Source organism: Hibiscus syriacus, unplaced genomic scaffold (genome assembly GCF_006381635.1).
Source record: "Hibiscus syriacus cultivar Baekdansim isolate YM2019G1 unplaced genomic scaffold, ASM638163v2 tig00110446_pilon, whole genome shotgun sequence".
Lineage (NCBI taxonomy): Eukaryota > Viridiplantae > Streptophyta > Magnoliopsida > Malvales > Malvaceae > Hibiscus > Hibiscus syriacus.
The window spans coordinates 114,849-134,200 of record NW_024062741.1 but is presented as its reverse complement, the minus strand read 5'-3'; the positions used below and the strand labels follow the sequence as shown (position 1 = coordinate 134,200).

At 32.2% G+C, this 19,352-nt stretch overlaps 2 protein-coding genes and 1 pseudogene across 2 annotated transcripts; 1 reads left to right on the top strand and 2 right to left on the bottom strand.

Annotated features, from left to right (window-relative positions):
- The first annotated feature begins 236 nt into the window (after positions 1-236).
- On the top strand, positions 237-7,067 carry LOC120125882 (O-glucosyltransferase rumi homolog). Its single transcript, XM_039144206.1, has 6 exons — positions 237-710; positions 2,869-3,437; positions 4,431-4,623; positions 4,711-4,775; positions 5,595-5,805; positions 6,701-7,067. Exons 1-6 carry the CDS (start codon positions 525-527, stop codon positions 7,052-7,054), a joined length of 1,578 nt encoding a protein of 525 aa, XP_039000137.1. The 5' UTR covers positions 237-524; the 3' UTR covers positions 7,055-7,067.
- Positions 7,068-7,414: 347 nt separating this feature from the next.
- On the bottom strand, positions 7,415-7,909 carry LOC120125884 (annotated as a pseudogene).
- An 838-nt stretch (positions 7,910-8,747) lies between these two features.
- LOC120125879 lies at positions 8,748-9,845 on the bottom strand. The gene is made up of 3 exons (XM_039144204.1): positions 9,694-9,845; positions 9,283-9,609; positions 8,748-9,211 (listed from the first exon to the last, which is right to left on the bottom strand). Exons 1-3 carry the CDS (start codon positions 9,758-9,760, stop codon positions 9,063-9,065), a joined length of 543 nt encoding a protein of 180 aa, XP_039000135.1. The 5' UTR covers positions 9,761-9,845; the 3' UTR covers positions 8,748-9,062.
- Between the last annotated feature and the right edge of the window lie 9,507 nt (positions 9,846-19,352).

Below are 19,352 nucleotides of genomic sequence, written 5' to 3'. Positions count from 1 at the left end.
TGTGTACTTTTTTTTAGTCGAATCAAATAGAATGAAAAATAAAAAAATCAAATAAAATCAAATTTTTTTAAAAAAATTATTGAATTATATCGAGTTGACAAAAATCCCTTACTTTACTTACAGAACTTAAAAAGTATTTTTCATACAGAAAAACTCGTCCCTATCACTCAACACCTCCTTCGAATCCCTTTCCTTTGCCTTTCGTTTTTTCATTTGCAATAGTTTTAAACATAACTGTTTTTTTCCCATTATATTTTCCTCTTACTTTACTTTTCCTTTCTTTTATTGTTCTCTTTTATCCAATCAAACTTTCTGGTACTAAGTGCAGGCCGTCAGAGCTTGTTTTCCGAGTTTCATGAGATTTTTCCCTCTTCTGCCATTTTGCAGCGGAAGAAAACACCTCGAAGCTCTCCATTACTGGATTACGCCATTTGACGGAATTTAATTCAGAATTACCATCACTTCCGGCGATTTTCGTATAGATCTTCTCTGAGGTGCGACGGAGATTGATAATTTAATCGGAGATGGATATCGACGGTACGAGGGAAGGCGGACAACAGGAAGACGGACATGGCGGTCACGTCGGTAAAATCACGGACACTATATGGCGTCCTGTGGTGAAAACAACGGCAAGATCTTCAGCCGTATGCGTCGTCGTCGTCATCCTACTCGTCGGCGCGTTGATCTCCACGCACTTGCTCGACACCACTGTAAGTATCGAAGACTTTTATATAATTTCTAACTTCGTACGAACTTGACAAGTATTTCCATTTTTCTTCGAGAATCAAAAATTAATTAATTAATTAAAAACGTCATTCGAAGAAGCGTCGCGAATGCCGTAATTAAAGCAGAAAAACAAATTAATACTTCATTCGAGAAAAGTAGTCTCAATTATTTCGCGAGATTTTAAAACTTTATCAAATTAAATTAATTAAAAGAAAAATATTAAATTGACATAAATTATTTTATTTTTTAGTATTAACGTTAGTTGTTTTTATAAAAATTATTTTAAAAATAAATAAAATACAAATTTAGTAATATATTTAACTTATAAAAATATAAAAAATATGAAAAATTATAATATATAGTATTACCTTTTTATCAATTATTTTAGTTTAATATAAATAAAACTTTAAAAATTAGAAGTATTAAAAAATTAGGGTAAAATATAGAAATGATCTTCTAACCATTTTTGTAAAGTCTCTAATATTAAAAGTTATTAAATGAATATTTAATTATATAATATTATTTTGTTGAGTCTATCAATTATTAAAAGTTAGTAAATGATGGCTCGCCTAATTATGTTCTTAATTTATTTATTTTATTAAAAATTTAATGATATTCTAAGTTCTATGTTATTTTGTTGATTATAATATGATAAAATTTGATAATAAAATTTCAAACGATTATATTTAGACATTATATTAACGTTCATCTTATAAAACATATAATTTTTAATAAAAATAAATTTAAAATATAATAAATAGTTAGATGATCATTTTATAATTTTAATAATTAAGAGATTCAATAAAATAATATTTATAATTAAAAAATTATTTTATAATTTTTAATAACCGATAAATCTAATAAGTGATATCTAGATGATCTATGTACTTTACCCAACAAATTAATAGTTAAAACGAGTTTTAATAATTAAGCCTTTCATTATTTTCACTTGGCCGACTCTGTTGATGGGACCGCCATTTGAATTTTATTGGTGTCCTACTTTCTTTGATAAATCTTACCGTCATGTACCTAATTTTTCAAGCTTCTTTTTTGAGCTTGACCATTGGCATGTGGACAAATGTAGATTTACCCCCACACTTGTGTTTTAAACGGTCCATACTCCATAGCCACATAAATTTGGAAACGACTATATGATATATCAAAGTCTAACTATTATTTGGAGTTGAATATACGTCAATTATATGGACATGTATTATTTCATGTAGCCACAGCTGTAATTGCTTGTAGATTAAGTCCCCTAGTTGCATTCATAAATGTCCTAGAACTTCGTGTTATTTACTTGCTCTCATGATTTCACCCTAAGCTGCCGATGAACACGTGAATTTTTGGATTTTCACGTGATTAGGAATGATTTTGAGTGCATGGATTGCAAATTCCAATAGTCAAACGTTCTATTGTACGTTTAGCAAATGGCTTTATTTGCAAGTTCACTTCTAAATAATATCTCATTTAAAGTTATCTTTTATTACAAGTGGTACATAAAGTATCGTTTTTATTTATTTTAAAAAAAAAAAAATAACATGACTCAATCTAATTCAATTTATTTTTCAAGTAATATAAATTAAAAGGTAAAATACACAAATGATCCTTCAATTATAGAATATTGATTTATTAAGTTTTTTTATTATTAAAAGTTATAAAACGATTTTCCGATTATAGAATGTTGTTTTGTTAAGTCACTAGCTTTTAAAAGTTACTAAACGGTTACTTGACTATCAATATGTTTCAAGCTATCTTTTTTGTTAAAAAAAATTTTTCGTTATTTTTTTGTCCGTTAAGAAAACTATCAATATATTTGTTTTAGTTTGACGTTAATACGATGATTAATATATCATAGTCATTTGAGATTTTGATATCATATTTTATCATATTACAGTTAGTAGATTAACGTTTTTCTTAAAATATCATAATATTTTTAATGAAAAATGACGAATTTAGAACATAATTAACAATTGGGTGATCATTTTATAACTTTTAATAGTCGAAAAATATTTGTGTAATTTATGAAAATTTAAATTAAATTAAATCAAATACAAATCCCACACCCTACTTTCATTCTTTTATTTCTCCATCTCTTTTTCCGGTTCAATTTTAAGAAATCGGTTACCGTTGGCTTTTCAGACTTTCGTTGGCGGGTTAGCTCAGATATCTTCGCCAAGTTCAAAAACAAGAGCCGAAAGCCCCAAAGAGCCCCGCCAACAAATCGAAATCCCACTCAACTGCAGTGCATATGAGCTCACACGATCCTGCCCCAGACACTACCCGACGACTGCCGAATACGATGATCCGGACGGTAACGCAAACACCACGTGTCCAGAGTACTTCCGTTGGATCCATGAAGATCTACGGCCGTGGGCCTACACGGGGATCACACGGGACATGGTGGAGAGAGCAAGAGCTACGGCCAATTTCAGGTTGACCATCGTGAACGGGACGGCTTACGTGGAGAAATACCATAGGTCGTTCCAGACGAGGGATGTTTTTACGCTGTGGGGGATCCTACAGCTGTTACGGAAGTACCCGGGGAAAATTCCCGATCTGGACCTCATGTTTGATTGCGTTGACTGGCCGGTCATCAAATCCTTCGACTATGGTGGGCCCAATGCCACGACGCCACCTCCTTTGTTTCGTTACTGCAAGGATGATGAAACCCTCGATATCGTTTTCCCGGACTGGTCCTTCTGGGGATGGTTAGAATAACTAAACCCTTTTCTCTTTCCTTTTGGTTGTAGTAATTTTTAGGATAAATTACCCAAATGTTCTATTATTTTATTAGGTCTTTCAATTATTAAAAATTATAAAATGGTCATCTAACTACATAGAGTTACTTTATTGAGTTATCAGACTATCAAAAGTTATAAAATAGTCACCAGACTATTTATTATGTTATAAATTTGTCATTTTTCGTTAAAAAATTGACGGTTTCATTTGTTGGGCGTTAACATGATGACTGAGATGTGATAGTCATTTGAAATTATGAGATCAAATTTTATCATATCACAATCAACAAGTTAACGATCATCTCAATATAACTTCAATTTTTAATGAAAAAGACGAGTTTGAAACATAATGAACAGTCAGATTACCATTTTGTAACTTTCGATAGTCAAGATACTCAACAAAGTAACATTATATAGTTAGATGATCATTTTATAACTTTTAATAGTCGAGTGACTTAATAAAATAATACCCTATAACCGGGGATCATTTGCGTACTTTACCCTAATTTTTAATCGACATATTGCATTGAAGGCCCCGAAATATGCAGTTTAGGTGGATTTAATATTCCTACTAGAATTCAATCAGATTTAGTCCTCTTGTTCTCAAAACATGCATTCTAGTCCTAACAGTGACATTTTTTCCCTCAATTTTACCAAATGATTTGATGTTGTTTTTCCTGAACTTGTGATAGTGTGCTAAGTATACCTTAATAGTGTTTATATAGTTAAGAAAAATATTAGGTAAAATAAATTTGAAGTCATTGAATTATGTTCAAATAATCGTTTTGGTAATTGGACTTTCACAGGTTATAAAATAATCATTAAAATTTTTAAGTGGTTGCAAAATAATCATTAAATTCATCAAAATGGTACAACAATGACTATTCTTTAACCTTTAAAAGTTCAATTATCAAAATAATTTAAAAGCACGATGATTTCTAGTGGAATATGTGATTGAATCAGGCCTGAGATTAATATAAAGTCATGGGTGCCACTGTTAAATGACCTAATGGAAGGCAACGAGAGAATCAAATGGGACGAGAGGGAGCCGCATGCTTACTGGAAAGGGAATCCCGAGGTTGCCGAAACCAGACAAGATCTCCTCAAATGCAATGTCTCCGACACACAGGATTGGGGTGCTCGTGTCTATGCCCAGGTAAAGCCTAACCATCATCCTCTCTAAAATTCTAATACAATCTCTTCATTTTACCATTCACGAATCAAACTAACAAGGCATTTGCAGAACTGGATAATTGAATCGAATCAAGGCTACAAAGCATCAAACTTGGCAAACCAATGTGTCCACAGGTTTAATGATCAAGTCCCTTCACTTTTTTTTCTAAAAAAACAAATATTTAAAGGGTAATTAAACTAAGAGTAAATTGCATCATTACTCACCGAACTTAACTCTCTATCCTATTTTACTTACTGTGTTTTCAATTTTTCTAATTTACTCACTGAACTTTTAAATTACTCATGTTTTGATCACTCTGAATTATTTTGTTATTATTTTCGTATATTATATGATTTTTTATTATTTAAAATAAAAATAATTTAAAATATAAAATAAAAACAAAATGTGGACAGGCTGCCACCGGCCGCAGTAGATGGTGACCGTTCAATCCTAAATTTTAGCGGGTTGTTCTTCCTTGACTCTGTGAGTTCGAATTTGACCTTTATTTTGTTAGAACTTGCTCTGAAGTCCAGGAATTGGAGATCAAAGCTGAGGAAGCCGAAATATTTCAATCGAGAGTAACGAGTTTGGGTTATTTTCCGGTGAAACAACCTCAGATTCAGACTCAGGTGGTCAAAGTGAATCGGCCCATGAATTTTGGGACGCCACAATCTATGCGGTCGACGGTGGCATCCAACCACCTTGTGTTTTTATTTTATACTTTAAATTATTTTTATATTAAATAATAAAAAGGTCACATCATACAAAAATAATAATAAAATAATTCAAGTGATCAAAACAAGAGTAATTTAAAAATCATAAATAAATTAGAAAAACTAAAAGTGTGATGAGTAAAATATGAGAGAGGGTAAAGTTCAATGAGAAATGTTGTATTTTACCCTTAAATTATAAATATATGTTTATTATGTGATCTGAATGTACAATTATAATAGGTTTAAGATATACGTGGAAGGGTCGGCATGGTCGGTAAGTGAAAAGTACATCCTGGCTTGCAACTCTCCGACCTTGCTCGTAAAACCCCGGTACTTTGATTTCTTCACCAGAGGTTTGAAGCCATTGCACCATTACTGGCCCATTAAGTCCGATGATAAGTGCAGATCTATTAAGTATGCTGTCGACTGGGGCAACTCCCATCCGGAAGAGGTAAGCAGTCTTCTTGGGTTAATTTCTCTAGACATCCTCAAATTTATGATTAGATTCTAACTTGTTCTTGGACTTCATAATGTATTGATTGAGTTCTTGAAGTGTTAGCATCAGATTAATTAGGTCATTATATAAGCCTATTTGTCGGCTTGAATGTTAAATAACGTGGAATACAATCAAACACTTGGATTCAATTTTAAACATATTTATATTTAGGGTAAATTACATGTTTAGTTCTAAACTATCAGTTTTGGTCCGTTTAGTATCTAAACTTTCATTTTTTTCTAAACCATACCTAGTTTTGTTTTTGCTTCATTTAGTACCCACCGTCAAAAACTTAAAGCGTTTTGTACCTAAACTATCAGTTTTGGTCCGTTTTATCTAAACTTTCAATTTTTCTCAAAACTTAAATTTTGAATGGGTACTAAAATGAAATAAAACCTAAATTTTAGGTATGGTTTTGAAAAAAATTGAAAGTTTAGGTACTAAAACATACCAAAATTGATAGTTTATGTATTTATTACGTAATTTATCCTTATATTTTTAACATAATCAATAAATATGATATGCCTAGAAAAAATAGTCTTCCTAAATTAGGTAAAGTGACCCCTATAAAAAGTGAAGCAATTTTGTCATGGTCAATTTTGGAAGTGATTAATTAAGACTATTAATCGAATCTTTAATTTTTTAATCAATTTCACTTTTTTGATTGACATTTACACATTCTATAACTGTAGGGGTAAACAACAATGCAGTGATTAATTGTCCCCAATTGCTCAGACAATTAATATTTAAAGGGAATAATTTGTTCGAATTCAAATTGTAAGGGACCTAAGAGGTATTTTTATCAAGTTTATGGACCAATTTTGATTTTCCATTCCATTGTTTTGCTCAGGCCAAGGCCATTGGAAAAGCAGCAAGCGAGTTCATAAAGAAGGATCTAAAGATAGACTACGTGTATGATTACATGTTCCATCTCCTAAACGAGTACGGTAAACTGATGAGATACAAGCCGACCGTGCCCGTAAAAGCCGTCGAATTCTGCTCGGAATCAATGGCTTGTCTGGCCAATGGAAGAGAGAAGGACTACATGATAGAATCGTTGGTGAAGGGTCCCTCGGTCACGAGCCCATGCACGATGCCTCCACCGTACGATCCAGCATCGATTCATGCTCTGCTTAGCGAAAAGGAGAATTCGATCAAGCAAGTAGACGAATGGGAAAAGAAATTCTACGAAAACCGAAGGTAACCAAAGTGTCCATCACCTGGAAATTAGAAGTGGTTTCATGTGTTGTTTACACGAGCCATACGCAGAATGCATTGTTGTATCAAAGCATGAGTTGTTTTATTTTGTAACTTTTAAAGTTAAATGACCAAAAACTGATTAGAGTATAGTTTAGGGACCTCTAGCGTACTTTACCCCTTGTGCTTTATTTATGTACGGTGATCCTTCTGTACTAATCGTACCAGAAAAACAATGCCAATAAGACGAATGTGTAATAAGATTTTCTGGTTGTAATTATATAGCCAAGAAATAAGAAAGGTATCCATGGATATCTGAAGAACTCATTCTTCTTGTACATGCAGCATGTTCTATAGTTATCAGCTTTTAAATTACTCGGCCTTTGATAATGCCGAAGCTCATGTCGCTCGGATCGGTTGCCTGCAACTCGACTTGAATGCCATCCAATTCCCTCTTGAATCTGTCCTTGGAGCTAGCGTACACCATCTTGCTCCTCACCCTTGATGTATCGGGTGCCCTGCAGCCACTAGTGTTGAATGAATGCCCCAGAGATGTGTGCATAGATTTCCTTTTCCAAAACAAAAAGTGGGATTACCATGCAATGAAGAAGATTTTGCTTTTCTGGCAATTCTCGTCGGTGGTGAAATCGAAATCGAAGACAGCGTAGCAGCACTCGTCGGCGGGCAGAGACGCGGTGAACTACTCGTAGGTCGACGTAGGGTTCCCTACTTTATCCACCACCACTTGCTGCTCGTGAATCTTGAATATGATGTACCGGTAGTTCCTCCTCGCCTTTAACTCCAAGAATTTTAGCTTGCATTCGTCGTCGTCGACCGCCATCCCGGATGCCGCGTTCGCCTATTTCACATTTTAGTCCCCAACACATACACAAATGGAGCCAAAAACAACAACATGCATATTAATCCGCCGAACATGTAATGTCAATGTATCAAATATAAATTCAATTTACAAATTACGATGATCATCAAAATACGAGAAAGATGGAAAAAAGAGACCACACCATATTGTCGTTCGAGGAGAAAGAAGCCTTTGTGAGAAATGAGGAGTGAGAAGAATGAAAGAGAGAAGTGCAGTATCGGGTAGGATATTAACAAGCCCGTCTTAAAAGAAGTGGAGTCCCTGTGCTACTTTTTAGATTAAAGTTCTCAAAATTATAAATTTTTATAATAAGATGAAATGTGAAAATTTATAGTAAGAGATCCTTAATTCAGGGGATCAATTGTTGGCAGGCGAGCAAAATGTGAGGGTGAAGAGAACTTTGTGGGCTCTACCAATAGCTTCAGTGGCCCTGTTTGTATCTTGTGGCCTATTTTTAGTTTAAGTTTTGTCTCGAACTTCTCATGTTTCATTCGAAAAATAAGATGGTAAATTACTTGTTTAGTACTTAACTATCAGTTTTAGTTTATTTTAGTACTTAAACTTTTAATTTTTTCAAAACCATGCCTAAAGTTTAGTTTTTGATTCATTTAAGAACCCATTCAAAATTTAACGTTAATTTTTTTTTTTGAAATTTTATGTATTAAAACGACCAAAATTGATAGTTAAGATACTAAATATGCTAAGTTTTTAAGGGCGGGTACTAAAATGAAATGAAAACTAAAACAAATTAAAACCGATAGTTTAGGTACTAAATGCGTTATATTCCCTAAAAATTATTGTGATGAGAAGAAATATTGTATATTAAAAACGATTTTGTTTTTATTAATGTAGTTATATATTAGATAACAGCCTTTAAGATTAATAGACTTTTTTATATTTATATTATTAGATAGAGAAGGTAGAATCCATTTGAATAAGCAAAACCCTATAGAAAGAAGCATCTTATTGGATTGAACGCAACAAGCTCATGGCTCACAACATGCACGAATAAGATCACACCGGTCCATGCATGCACTTGAACCCGCCTTGAGAAATCACCCCTAGCTACTGCAACTCTCCTTTTATTTCAGACTACTGGTAAAAATTTTGTGAAATTTTCCATTCAATCAAGATTTTAGAATGGTGCATTTGCCGGAGGAAGTCCCTTGAACCTCACGCCGCCGCCGATGGGTCCTGGTGCGATCAAACCTGAGTCTTCGATCTCCGACATTCCTCTTCGCACGTTCCCTTGTCGTGCTTCGCATAGTTTCGGAAGAAAAACACCTGCCAAGAAAACGGAGAGTTAAATAAATTTGGTCAGGATCTATAGTGCAATTAACTCTGATATTTTCTACCTTCTCCTGCGGCGAGGTTGAAGAAAAGGTCGACGACGTTGGGACAGCCGTCGTAGCATTGAGGGGAGCAAAGCATTCCCGTGAAGCGAGACTCGATGAGCAGATCGGACGAGATGCCGAAGGAGTTCCGGTCGATGCCGCAGGCCTTAACACACTGGTCAGTTTCGATCCAGTTCCGGATCTTATCGGCTTCGATTTCGGATGTGCGGCAAGTGTATTCTTCTTCTCCGCTCCTCTTGACGTGCTTCTCCAGCACACAACGCTTGCCGGTCGATGCCACGGCGTAGGCGCATGTGTCTTGGTCAAGGTGTTCACATGTTATTTCCCCTGCAAACAAAAAGAAACTTAAAAATCATAAAACAATGCCGATTATAACGTGATTAGGGAGCATGAAATGACGTGATAATAAACCTAGGGTGGCTTGCAAATTGAAGGCGAACAATGCAAAAGCAAGAACAGCCAAAGTCTTGGAAGCCATGGGGAATGTAATGGACCGACAAAGGCTAAGGTTCTGCAACTATGTTGGGGAATTGGTGTGAATATTGATGGGGTGGGGAATGACTCTTTTATAGTAGTTGGTTTCGGTTTTCGCAATGGTGGGGACTTGAAAATTCAACAAAACGACACTAATGAATTTCGTGTTAGAAAATGACACGTAGACTAGTTTACATTAGTGATGAGAAATTATTTCATGATTTAACTCCGTCACCTATGGTCTCTCAACGTGGCCTTTAATTCAAGATAGATAAATAAATAATAACAATATTAACATTGGACCGTGAGACACGTAAAGGAGCGGGAAGACTACGGTAGCTGAGGTATATGCCTCTATGAGTCAATTGACGCCGTGATCAGTGGCTAAGGTATTAAAATCGCAGTCAAAATTTCCCCATAGGGTCAAAGTTGGAAAACATCCGTTATTTAATCTTTTCTAAATCTGGACCGTCTGCAAATCAATGGCCTCGTGATAAAAGAAATTGTTATTGTTCTTTAAGGTTTTGAGTCCGAAATGAATACTTGAAGTGTGACCTTCTAACGTGAAATAGTTAAAAGTTATATTTAAACATATATCATCTTATATTTACACCCCAAATTAAAAAAAAGTTTAGACCATTAATAAATTCAACATGTTTCATTCAAACATCGAACTTTGCCTACCTCTCTAAATTCGCTTTTATCGATTAATTTAAAGGTAAAGTACACAAATGATCATCTGATTATAGGGTATTGTTCTATTAAATCTATTGAATATTAAAAGTTATAAAATGATCCTTTGACTATAGAATGTTGTTTTATTAAATCTCGACTATAGAATGTTGTTTTATTAAATTCCTCGACTATTGAAAGTTACAAATTAATCACCCGACTATTCATTATGTTTCAAACGCTTCCATTTCCATTAAAAATTTGACGATGGTCTGAGTTGACGTTAATATGATGACTGATATGATAGTCGTTTGAGATTATGGATTAGATTTTTTCATGACACAGTTAGAAGATTAACGTTTAACTCAGAATACCTTCAGATTTTAACGGAAAATGACAAGTTTGGAATATAATGAATAGTCGGATGACTATTTTATAACTTCTAATAGTCGAGGGACTCGATAAAGTAACATTATATAGTCAGAGGACTATTCTATAACTTTTAATAGTTGAGAGATTTAATAAAGTATATCTTATAATCGAGGGACCATTGTGTATTTTACACTTAATTTAATTTTGATGACTATTTACCCTTACTAATGAGAAGTTTATGAGGACTGAAGAGTGGCTGCTGACTTTATTTCCAAGATAAGTACTTTGGTTTTAAGACAGCGTCATTTACGGGACAGTCTTTAGATCCGATTTCTCAGTTCATTTTTGACAAAAACACGAACAAAAGTTAGGTCCTAAACTTTTGGACCTTCTATTAGACTTACAAGAATAGCAATAGATTGGAGGTGTACATGCGTGATATTATTTTTTTTAAGGGTAAAGAATGTAATTGGTCATCGATTATAGGATACTGTTTTATTAAGTTCATCGACTATTAAAGTTATAAATAGTCTTTTGATTATAGAGTATTGCTTTATTGAGTCTCTCAATTATTAAAAGTTACAAAATAGTCACATGACTATTTATTATTTTCCAAACTCATTTTTTCCGTTAAAAAATAGATAATATTATGAGTTGAACGTTAACTTGCTCACTGTGATACGATAACATTTAATCTCAAAATCTTAAACGACTATCATATCATAGTCACCATGTTAACATTCAGCTTAAACAACCACTACTTTTTTAACGGAAAATGACGAGTCTGGAACATATAAATAGTCGAGCGACGTTTTATAACTTTTAATAATCGAACGACTTAACAAAATAACATTTCATAGTCGAATGACTATTTTGTAACTCTTAACATTTGTGTTCCTTCTATTAGTTGGGCTAATAATAGAGCTGAATAGTAATTGAATTGAAACCATCTTATTGGGTCAAGGGAAGGCCCTATAACTTCATAGTTTTGATAATACTACTCGAACCATCTATATTCTCTCTAAACCCTTAGACAAAAATAATTATGTTTAAATATAATACATTATCCTGAGATATCGGGTTCGAACATATACGTCTATAATGTACGTGTATAGTCAATGATTAAGAAATATTCTGGACAAATATTACATTGTAATCACTATAGAGTATTCAAAAATATGTTATTATAAATACCGTTTGTCATTAAAAATGAAATAGAGACCTAATTTGACTTTATATAATAATATTTTTAACCCCTGAAATTCATATAATCTATAATTTACTCTCATTCAATATAATTCTATAATTTTAAGAATTCATATTCAAAACAATTAAGGTAAAGGTAATATTATTCATTTCAGATGATTTTAGATTATTTAAGTTTAAATAATTTTGCATGAATTAAATTACTTCAACGGTTAAAGGAACGATTGTTATTGGTTCCAAATTTAAGTACCAAAGACTGCAGGATATTTGAGCGTTCAATGTCAAATAATTGAGAGTTTTGAGAACATATATTACTACTTGTAAGCACTTAGATTAATAAAAAAATAATTTATAATTTTATTTATAAATATGTATGAATTTATTCATATTTAAAATTTGATTTAATATTATTTTATAATTATGTTATAATCTTTAAAAAAAGGCTTAAGACCCGAACCTTTGCCCCTGTAGTAGGTTCAATTTATCATTTTCACTCCTATCGTAATTTTACATCAATTTAACCCTTAAAGTTATTTAATTGCATCCTTTTATACCCTATCCCTTAAAACCTAAATTATAAATCCTAAGTATATACATGAAAACAAACCAGAAACACCACAATCTGACAATCACAAGGCCATGGAAGAGAACTTCGATGGTTGTCGGACGGTGAAGCATAAACCAAAAACCATAACACAAGTGATGTTTTGTTCCATGAAGATAACACTAGTTTCCATCGGCAGACAAGAACTGGTAACTGCTAGAGTATGTCCAGGCAGAGGTAGCACGTACCTTATGAGCGATATGAATTTAGAGCTACCGATGGAAAATTCCGAAGGGATCGCATGATCCAATGACCGAACCGAATATAATCACCCGATCATCATCGATTCATTTACTTAGAGGAAGCCATCAACATTAGATCAATGCGATCCCTTTGGAGCTCTCCACCTGCACTAAGAATAGAGGCTTCTCTCATGGGGTTTTCATTCTTTCTTTGGTTACTTTTTATAGAGGAAGAACACACGGGGGGGGGGTTAGCTCTTTGCTTTTCGCCCACTGTTACGCAACCATCGGCATCACATGCACACGAAATTGGGCGTTGATAGACGATGGCAACCGGCAAGCTCGGTATGGCTTAGAATATAACCTTTTTGTTTCTTTGGTGAAATTCTCCATGTACCTCTCCATATTTATTCGTTTTAAACAAAGGAATTAATCATTGTTATTTTCTATAATATTGTTGGGTAAATTACGAGTTTAGTATTTAAACTATCGTTTTGGTCTGTTTTAGTACCTAAACTTTCATTTGTTTTCAAAATTATACCTAATGTTTAGTTTTTATTTCATTTCAATACCCTCCGTTTAAAACTTAATGAGTTTAGTACCTAAACTATCAGTTTTGACCCGCTTTAGTACCTAAAATATCATTTTATTTTTAACGTGACTGCAAGGGTGATTGAACGTTCATTGTCAAATAATTGAGAGTACTTTAGACCAAATACTATGTTATAATTTTCTTTGCGTTCTTTGCTCTTTGATGTTTTCGTCAATTTTCTTCTCTTGAAAAAAAAAATTGATCGAATTTTATTATTTTATACCAATGTAAAAATCCGAAAATATATTTCACTCATAATATATAATAAAAAAATTGATTATTTTACCCCAACATCAACTTCACTCTACCTTTACTAAACTGGTTGCACGTGCACCAAAAAAGCTAACGTGGAAAGGAGAGAGTTAAGTCAGGGTGCGCTTACAAGGGAGGTGATGTGCTTACTTTCCAACCCACGAGGGTTTTCCTGCCCAATCTTGCAAGACACCAACTTTTCAAACTACTACTTGATATTAAGGGCGTGTAAAACTCTATTCGACTCGAAAAATTAATTCTTTTCAACTAGGTTTGATTTGAAAATATTCGATTCAAATTGATTTCGCGTTGGAATTTCATAAACTTGACTCCATTTGAAAAAAATTCAAATTAAAATCGAGTTGTATTTTACAGCTCGAAATTTTTAATAATTAGTAGATTGATTTTCAAGTTTGAGTCGAGTCATTATACTTTATAGGGTATATGTAAATCACGTATGAAAAAAATACGAAAAAAATATATGTATTGTATATGATTATAGAATATCATTTAAGTTAGAATCAAATAATATTATAATATTGTAAATATTTATAATTAAATTTAAATAGAAATTCCAAAATTTGACTTGACTCGAACCTAATTTTATAAATTCGACTCGTAAAAATTGCAATTCAAATCTGAGTTATAAAATATGACTCGTCAACTCAAATAATTCGAAATTTTTTTACTCAACTCGATCAAACGTTCACCCTATTTGTTGTTAAAATTAACCATTTCTATATTTCAATTATTATAATTAATTAAATTCTTAATTTATATATTCGATTTGTCTTATAGATTAATAAAATCTTAGATTGAACAAACTCAAGGCAATGTTGTTCACCCCTACGTGTTAGTACTAAAACTATCAGTCTTGATCTGTTTCAGTACCTAAACTTTAAATTTTTTTTAAAATCATACTTATCGTTTAGTTTTGTTTCATTTTAGTACCACGCAGTTAAAAACTTAACGGACAAGCTGACGGGGCATAGCTCTGGTGGACAGACAACCAATCCGAACGGTGGACCACAAGAGAATGACGAGTTAACGAACATAGTATTGTTTCAGTCCCATAAGACGGTTGACAATGGAGATCGAAGATGAATAAGTCGAATAGTACATCGTCGATTTGGAGAGATTGAAACATTTTCCGGTAAAGTGAAGACTAAATCACGTTCAAGTGGTTGAAAAGGTGCGTGATGGAAAATTTAGTCTTCACCGGCACGGATGCGACGGCCGGCGGGCTCTCCGTTAAGTTTCTAAGAGCAGTTATTAAAATAAAATAAGAACTAAACGTTTTTAAAAAATTAAAAATTTAAGTACTAAAATATATCAAACCGATACTTTATATACTAAATATGTAATTTTTTTAAAAATTACCATAATATACATTGATTGAAGAGTGAGCATTAAAGCAGAGTTGTTCTAAATCTAGGCATACAAACTACACTAGGACAGGTAAGGGTGGATTGGCTAAATTTTTCTAAAGGTGAGCACATAGAAATTGCATATCACATAGGCAGTTAAATCACGACACGTGATCTGGTTAAAAAGCCAGACAGAGCAAGGGGCATGACAAGAAATACTCGAGGACAGACAAGATAGAAGAGATTGAATAAGGTTTTATAATTAATGTTGGTAAGAGTACCAATCAAACAGCTATTGTTGTTGGGAAGAAACTGAGCACCAGGTCCACTTTCAGAAAATGACCTAGTCCCATTAATTTTTTTTTTCTTGGATAAACTACGTATTTAGTACTTAAATTATTGATTTTAGTTCATTTTAGTATTTAATTTTTTTTCGAAATCATACTTGACGTTTATTTTTAAAAACTTAATGTTTAGTATATGACTATCAATTTTTATCCGTTTTAGTACCCAAAATTTCAATTTTTTTCAAAACTTGACGTTGAAATTTGAACGAGGGTACTAAAATGAAACAAAAAATAATGTTTTTAATGTCGGGTACTAAAATAAAATAAAAACTGAACTTTAGGTATATTTTGAGAAAAACTAAAAAATTAAGTACTAAAATATATCAAAATTGATACTTTAGATACTAAATGCGTAACTTACTCTCTTTTTCTTTTCTATTTTCTTATTCATTGCTCTCTTTATCCAAGTGTGTAATGCAATTCTGAATGGCCTATTTGTTGATTGAAATTAAATATCTATGAAGAGGGAGATTATCCCAAATTAAGATTAGGTTATGTTATCCATTTTATATAAAGTTTTTCAATAAAAAAATAAAAAGATTATTTAAGATCAATTCGAGGTTTAATATCAATTAAAGATTAATTTATCTCTTTTTATTATGTGATCATTTATATTTATCGTTAACGCCTTGTATAATATAACAAATGATATTTAGTAAAAAGAAAGTTTAAATTATAATATTTATTAAAACTCTAACAAATATTATAATATTTATTAGGTAAAAGGGTAATTTTTGCCCTCGAAATAGACTCAATTTATTCTTTTGACCCCTATCGTATTTTCACATTAATTTAACCTTCAAAGTTGCTCAATTGTATCATTCTATACCATACCCTAAACCTTAAACCATAAACCCTAAATCTTAAATCTAACTTAAGATTTACAATTTAGGGTTTTAAGTTAGGTTAATTCGATTGGTTAATTCAGTTAAAATCGAAGTTTAAACACCCCTAAAACTAAATATTATATATAATATATTAAATATTTAATAATTTTAATTAATTCAGTAATTTAACTGATTTCGAATCGAATTAACCGAAACCGAAGTTTAAAAACACTATTAACCGTTAACTGACCAGACCCAAAATTAACCTATCAATTAACCAATCAAAATTTCAATTTTAACTGAATTATAAACACTCCCGCGAGTATTATACATTATAATTAAGGATATTTAATAAAACATATCCTTTCAAATACCCAATAACAATAAAATGAAAGACTAAAAAGAAGAAGAAGATAACATATGTTGCGATATAATTTTAAAAGACAAAAGATGTGATATTATAATACTATGAGTTAATTATAGCATACGTATTTAAATTATGGTTTTTCGTTTTAAATTAGTCCTTAAACTTCTAAATATTTTAATTTCATCGTTAAATCATGACTACATTCTAAATTACTCCTCAAACTTTTGAATATTTTAGTTTCATCCCCAAACTATATACTTCATTCTAAATTGATGTCCAAACATTTTCAACATTCAATTTTATCCCAAATTATATGTATATACCAATCGCATTCCATATTAATAAAATCGTTAAGTCAAGTTATGTTATTATATGTTTGAAAAAATAAAGTTTAAGCTAAATTATGGACGTAATTAATTACATATTTGGAATGAAGTTAGAAGGTTCAAAAGCTCAATAACTAATTTAGAATGAGTATCATAATTTGAGTATGAAATTAGAATATTCAAAAGTTTAAGGATGAATTTAGAATGAATATCATAGTTTGGGGACGTATGACACAATTAACTTTAATACTATATATATATATTCTTAAAGATAAAAGATGTGATATTATAATACTATGCATGAATCAAGTTATCTCAGTAGTTAAGAGAAGATTATTATTTCTAAAGTGTCGGGTTTGAGCATCAACGACTATAGAGTATTTGAGTGATCAGTGTCTAATGATTGAGAATCTTTATAATAATACTATCACTTACAATCACTCTTATATTAATAATAAAAAAAAAAACAAGAGAGACAAGTGAAGGGTGAAATTATGGATGGTAACTAGTCGGGTTAGGGTCAGGTTTTTGGTTAACCCGACCCAAAAAAATATACATCTTTCACTCGATTCTGACTTGATCCGATTTTTAAGTTTATAAATTCGACCCGACCCGACCTGGTATAAATTAAGGATTTAATTAAAAAATATTTTTTTTAAAGAAATTACATTATTATCATCGGGTCAGGTCGGAGTTTTCCACATTTTACCTGAATTCGACCCGACTCGACTTCACCCCTTAAAAAGTCTGACCAAAACACAATTTTTTTATATAAAAAAATCCGACCCAATCGAGTCAGATTGGATCAGGTCGAAACCCGTCATATGATGATGAAATTGCCATCCCTAGGTGAAATTTATTTAGGTCAACAAAGAAGAATCCGAGACGAACACAAAATGAGAGTTGCTTGCAGCATGCGGCGGAAGTGACGGTGGTGCTGAGGTCAAAGACGCAAAGGTACAACCAAAGCCGATATTAGAGGCAACGTGAGGCTCGCCACTGGCACATGTCCCCGCAGGATCTCCCGGTGATACACTTACATCGCTGTGTTCCCCCGATCTTTTACCTGTGGGGTCTCCCCATCTGATATGACTAATAAAACTTTATTATTATTATCATCATCACTTTTCGCATTATAATAAGGATCTGGTTTCATCACCGCTGCGAGAAGGAAGAGAAATCAAGAACAAGTTAGCTAGACTTGTCAATGCTGAAATATTTAACGTCAATTTTCTTGGTCAAATTCAGCTATTACCCCCTTTAGTATTTATAAGTTTATAGATTTATTTTTTTTAAATTTAAAATCTATGTTATTCCATATAGGGTAAACTACGCATTTAGTTCCTAAACTATCAATTTTGATCTCTTTTAATATTTAAACTTTTAATTTTTTAAAAATTATACCTAACATTTAGTTTTTTTATTCTAGTATCCCAACTTTAAAAATTTAATGTATTTAGTACCTAAACTATCAATTTTGGTATGTTTTAGTGCCTAAACTTTCAAAAAAGTTAAAACTTAATGTTAAATTTTGAACATAAATACTAAAATGAAACAAAAATCAAACTTTAGGTATGATGAATTTTTTTGAAAGTTTAGATACTAAAACGGATCAAAACTGATAGTTTAAATACTAAATGAGTAGTTTACCCTTCCTTATATTACGCGTAAGTCATGCATTTTGTTTATGTTCCTTAATTTAATCATATTTATTAATGTTTAGGGTTTGGATACTAATAGTTTAAACGGAGCAAGTTAGATTAAGAGGGTTAAATATCAGTAAAGTTAAATTCTTTAAACAACGTTCATAGTTTGAATTTTAGTATCATGAACGATACAAACTAGATTGAAAGGATCACTATTATCATGAATTGATATAATGAATTAATCGACTATTAAACCAGATATATATGATTATAAAATAGGTATGGGGCATAAGAATCAGTCTTTATCTAGATTGAGAAAGATCGTATCTCAACTGTTTATATATTTGTATGATTGGTGTCGTATGTGTGTAGGTAAGAGTTGTTAAAGTGTTGTTGAAACAGAATGATAAATCCAAAGGCTAAACATATAGGATGCCATTCCTAGCATACCTCACCAAAATATATGAGAAAAAGAAACAGGAAAAGAGGGGTTTTGAGTGTGTAGTTAGTATTAGGGTTTAGGGTTTAATGAAAATGGGAAGGCGAGTTAACATAAGAGTGGGAGAAGGGGCTTTGGAAGTATCGTAAAGAGGAGGAAAGGATCCAAATGCCCTTAAAGGTGCTGTAAAAAAAAGCTTAAGAGCTGTGCCATTGAGAATAATGAAAAATCCATGAAAGCGATCAAAGATTTTTTGTCAGGTTATTTCCTTGTCTGTATAAGATGCAAGAGACCAAACGACGGTAAAGAAATTATTATTATTCTTTGATGTCTCAAGTTCTAGCATCAGGAGTGTCAGGAGTGTGAGCGTTCAATATCAAATGTATGAGAGTTATCT

Coding starts and splice junctions, on each gene's coding strand:
- LOC120125879 (XM_039144204.1), bottom strand. CDS start 9,760: ATGGCTTCCAAGACTTTGGCTGTTCTTGCTTTTGCATTGTTCGCCTTC. Junction 9,610..9,693: donor CAATTTGCAAGCCACCCTAG/GTTTATTATCAC, acceptor TTTTGTTTGCAG/GGGAAATAACATGTGAACAC. Junction 9,212..9,282: donor CAACCTCGCCGCAGGAGAAG/GTAGAAAATATC, acceptor TTTTCTTGGCAG/GTGTTTTTCTTCCGAAACTA.
- LOC120125882 (XM_039144206.1), top strand. CDS start 525: ATGGATATCGACGGTACGAGGGAAGGCGGACAACAGGAAGACGGACAT. Junction 3,438..4,430: donor GACTGGTCCTTCTGGGGATG/GTTAGAATAACT, acceptor TGATTGAATCAG/GCCTGAGATTAATATAAAGT. Junction 5,806..6,700: donor GCAACTCCCATCCGGAAGAG/GTAAGCAGTCTT, acceptor TGTTTTGCTCAG/GCCAAGGCCATTGGAAAAGC.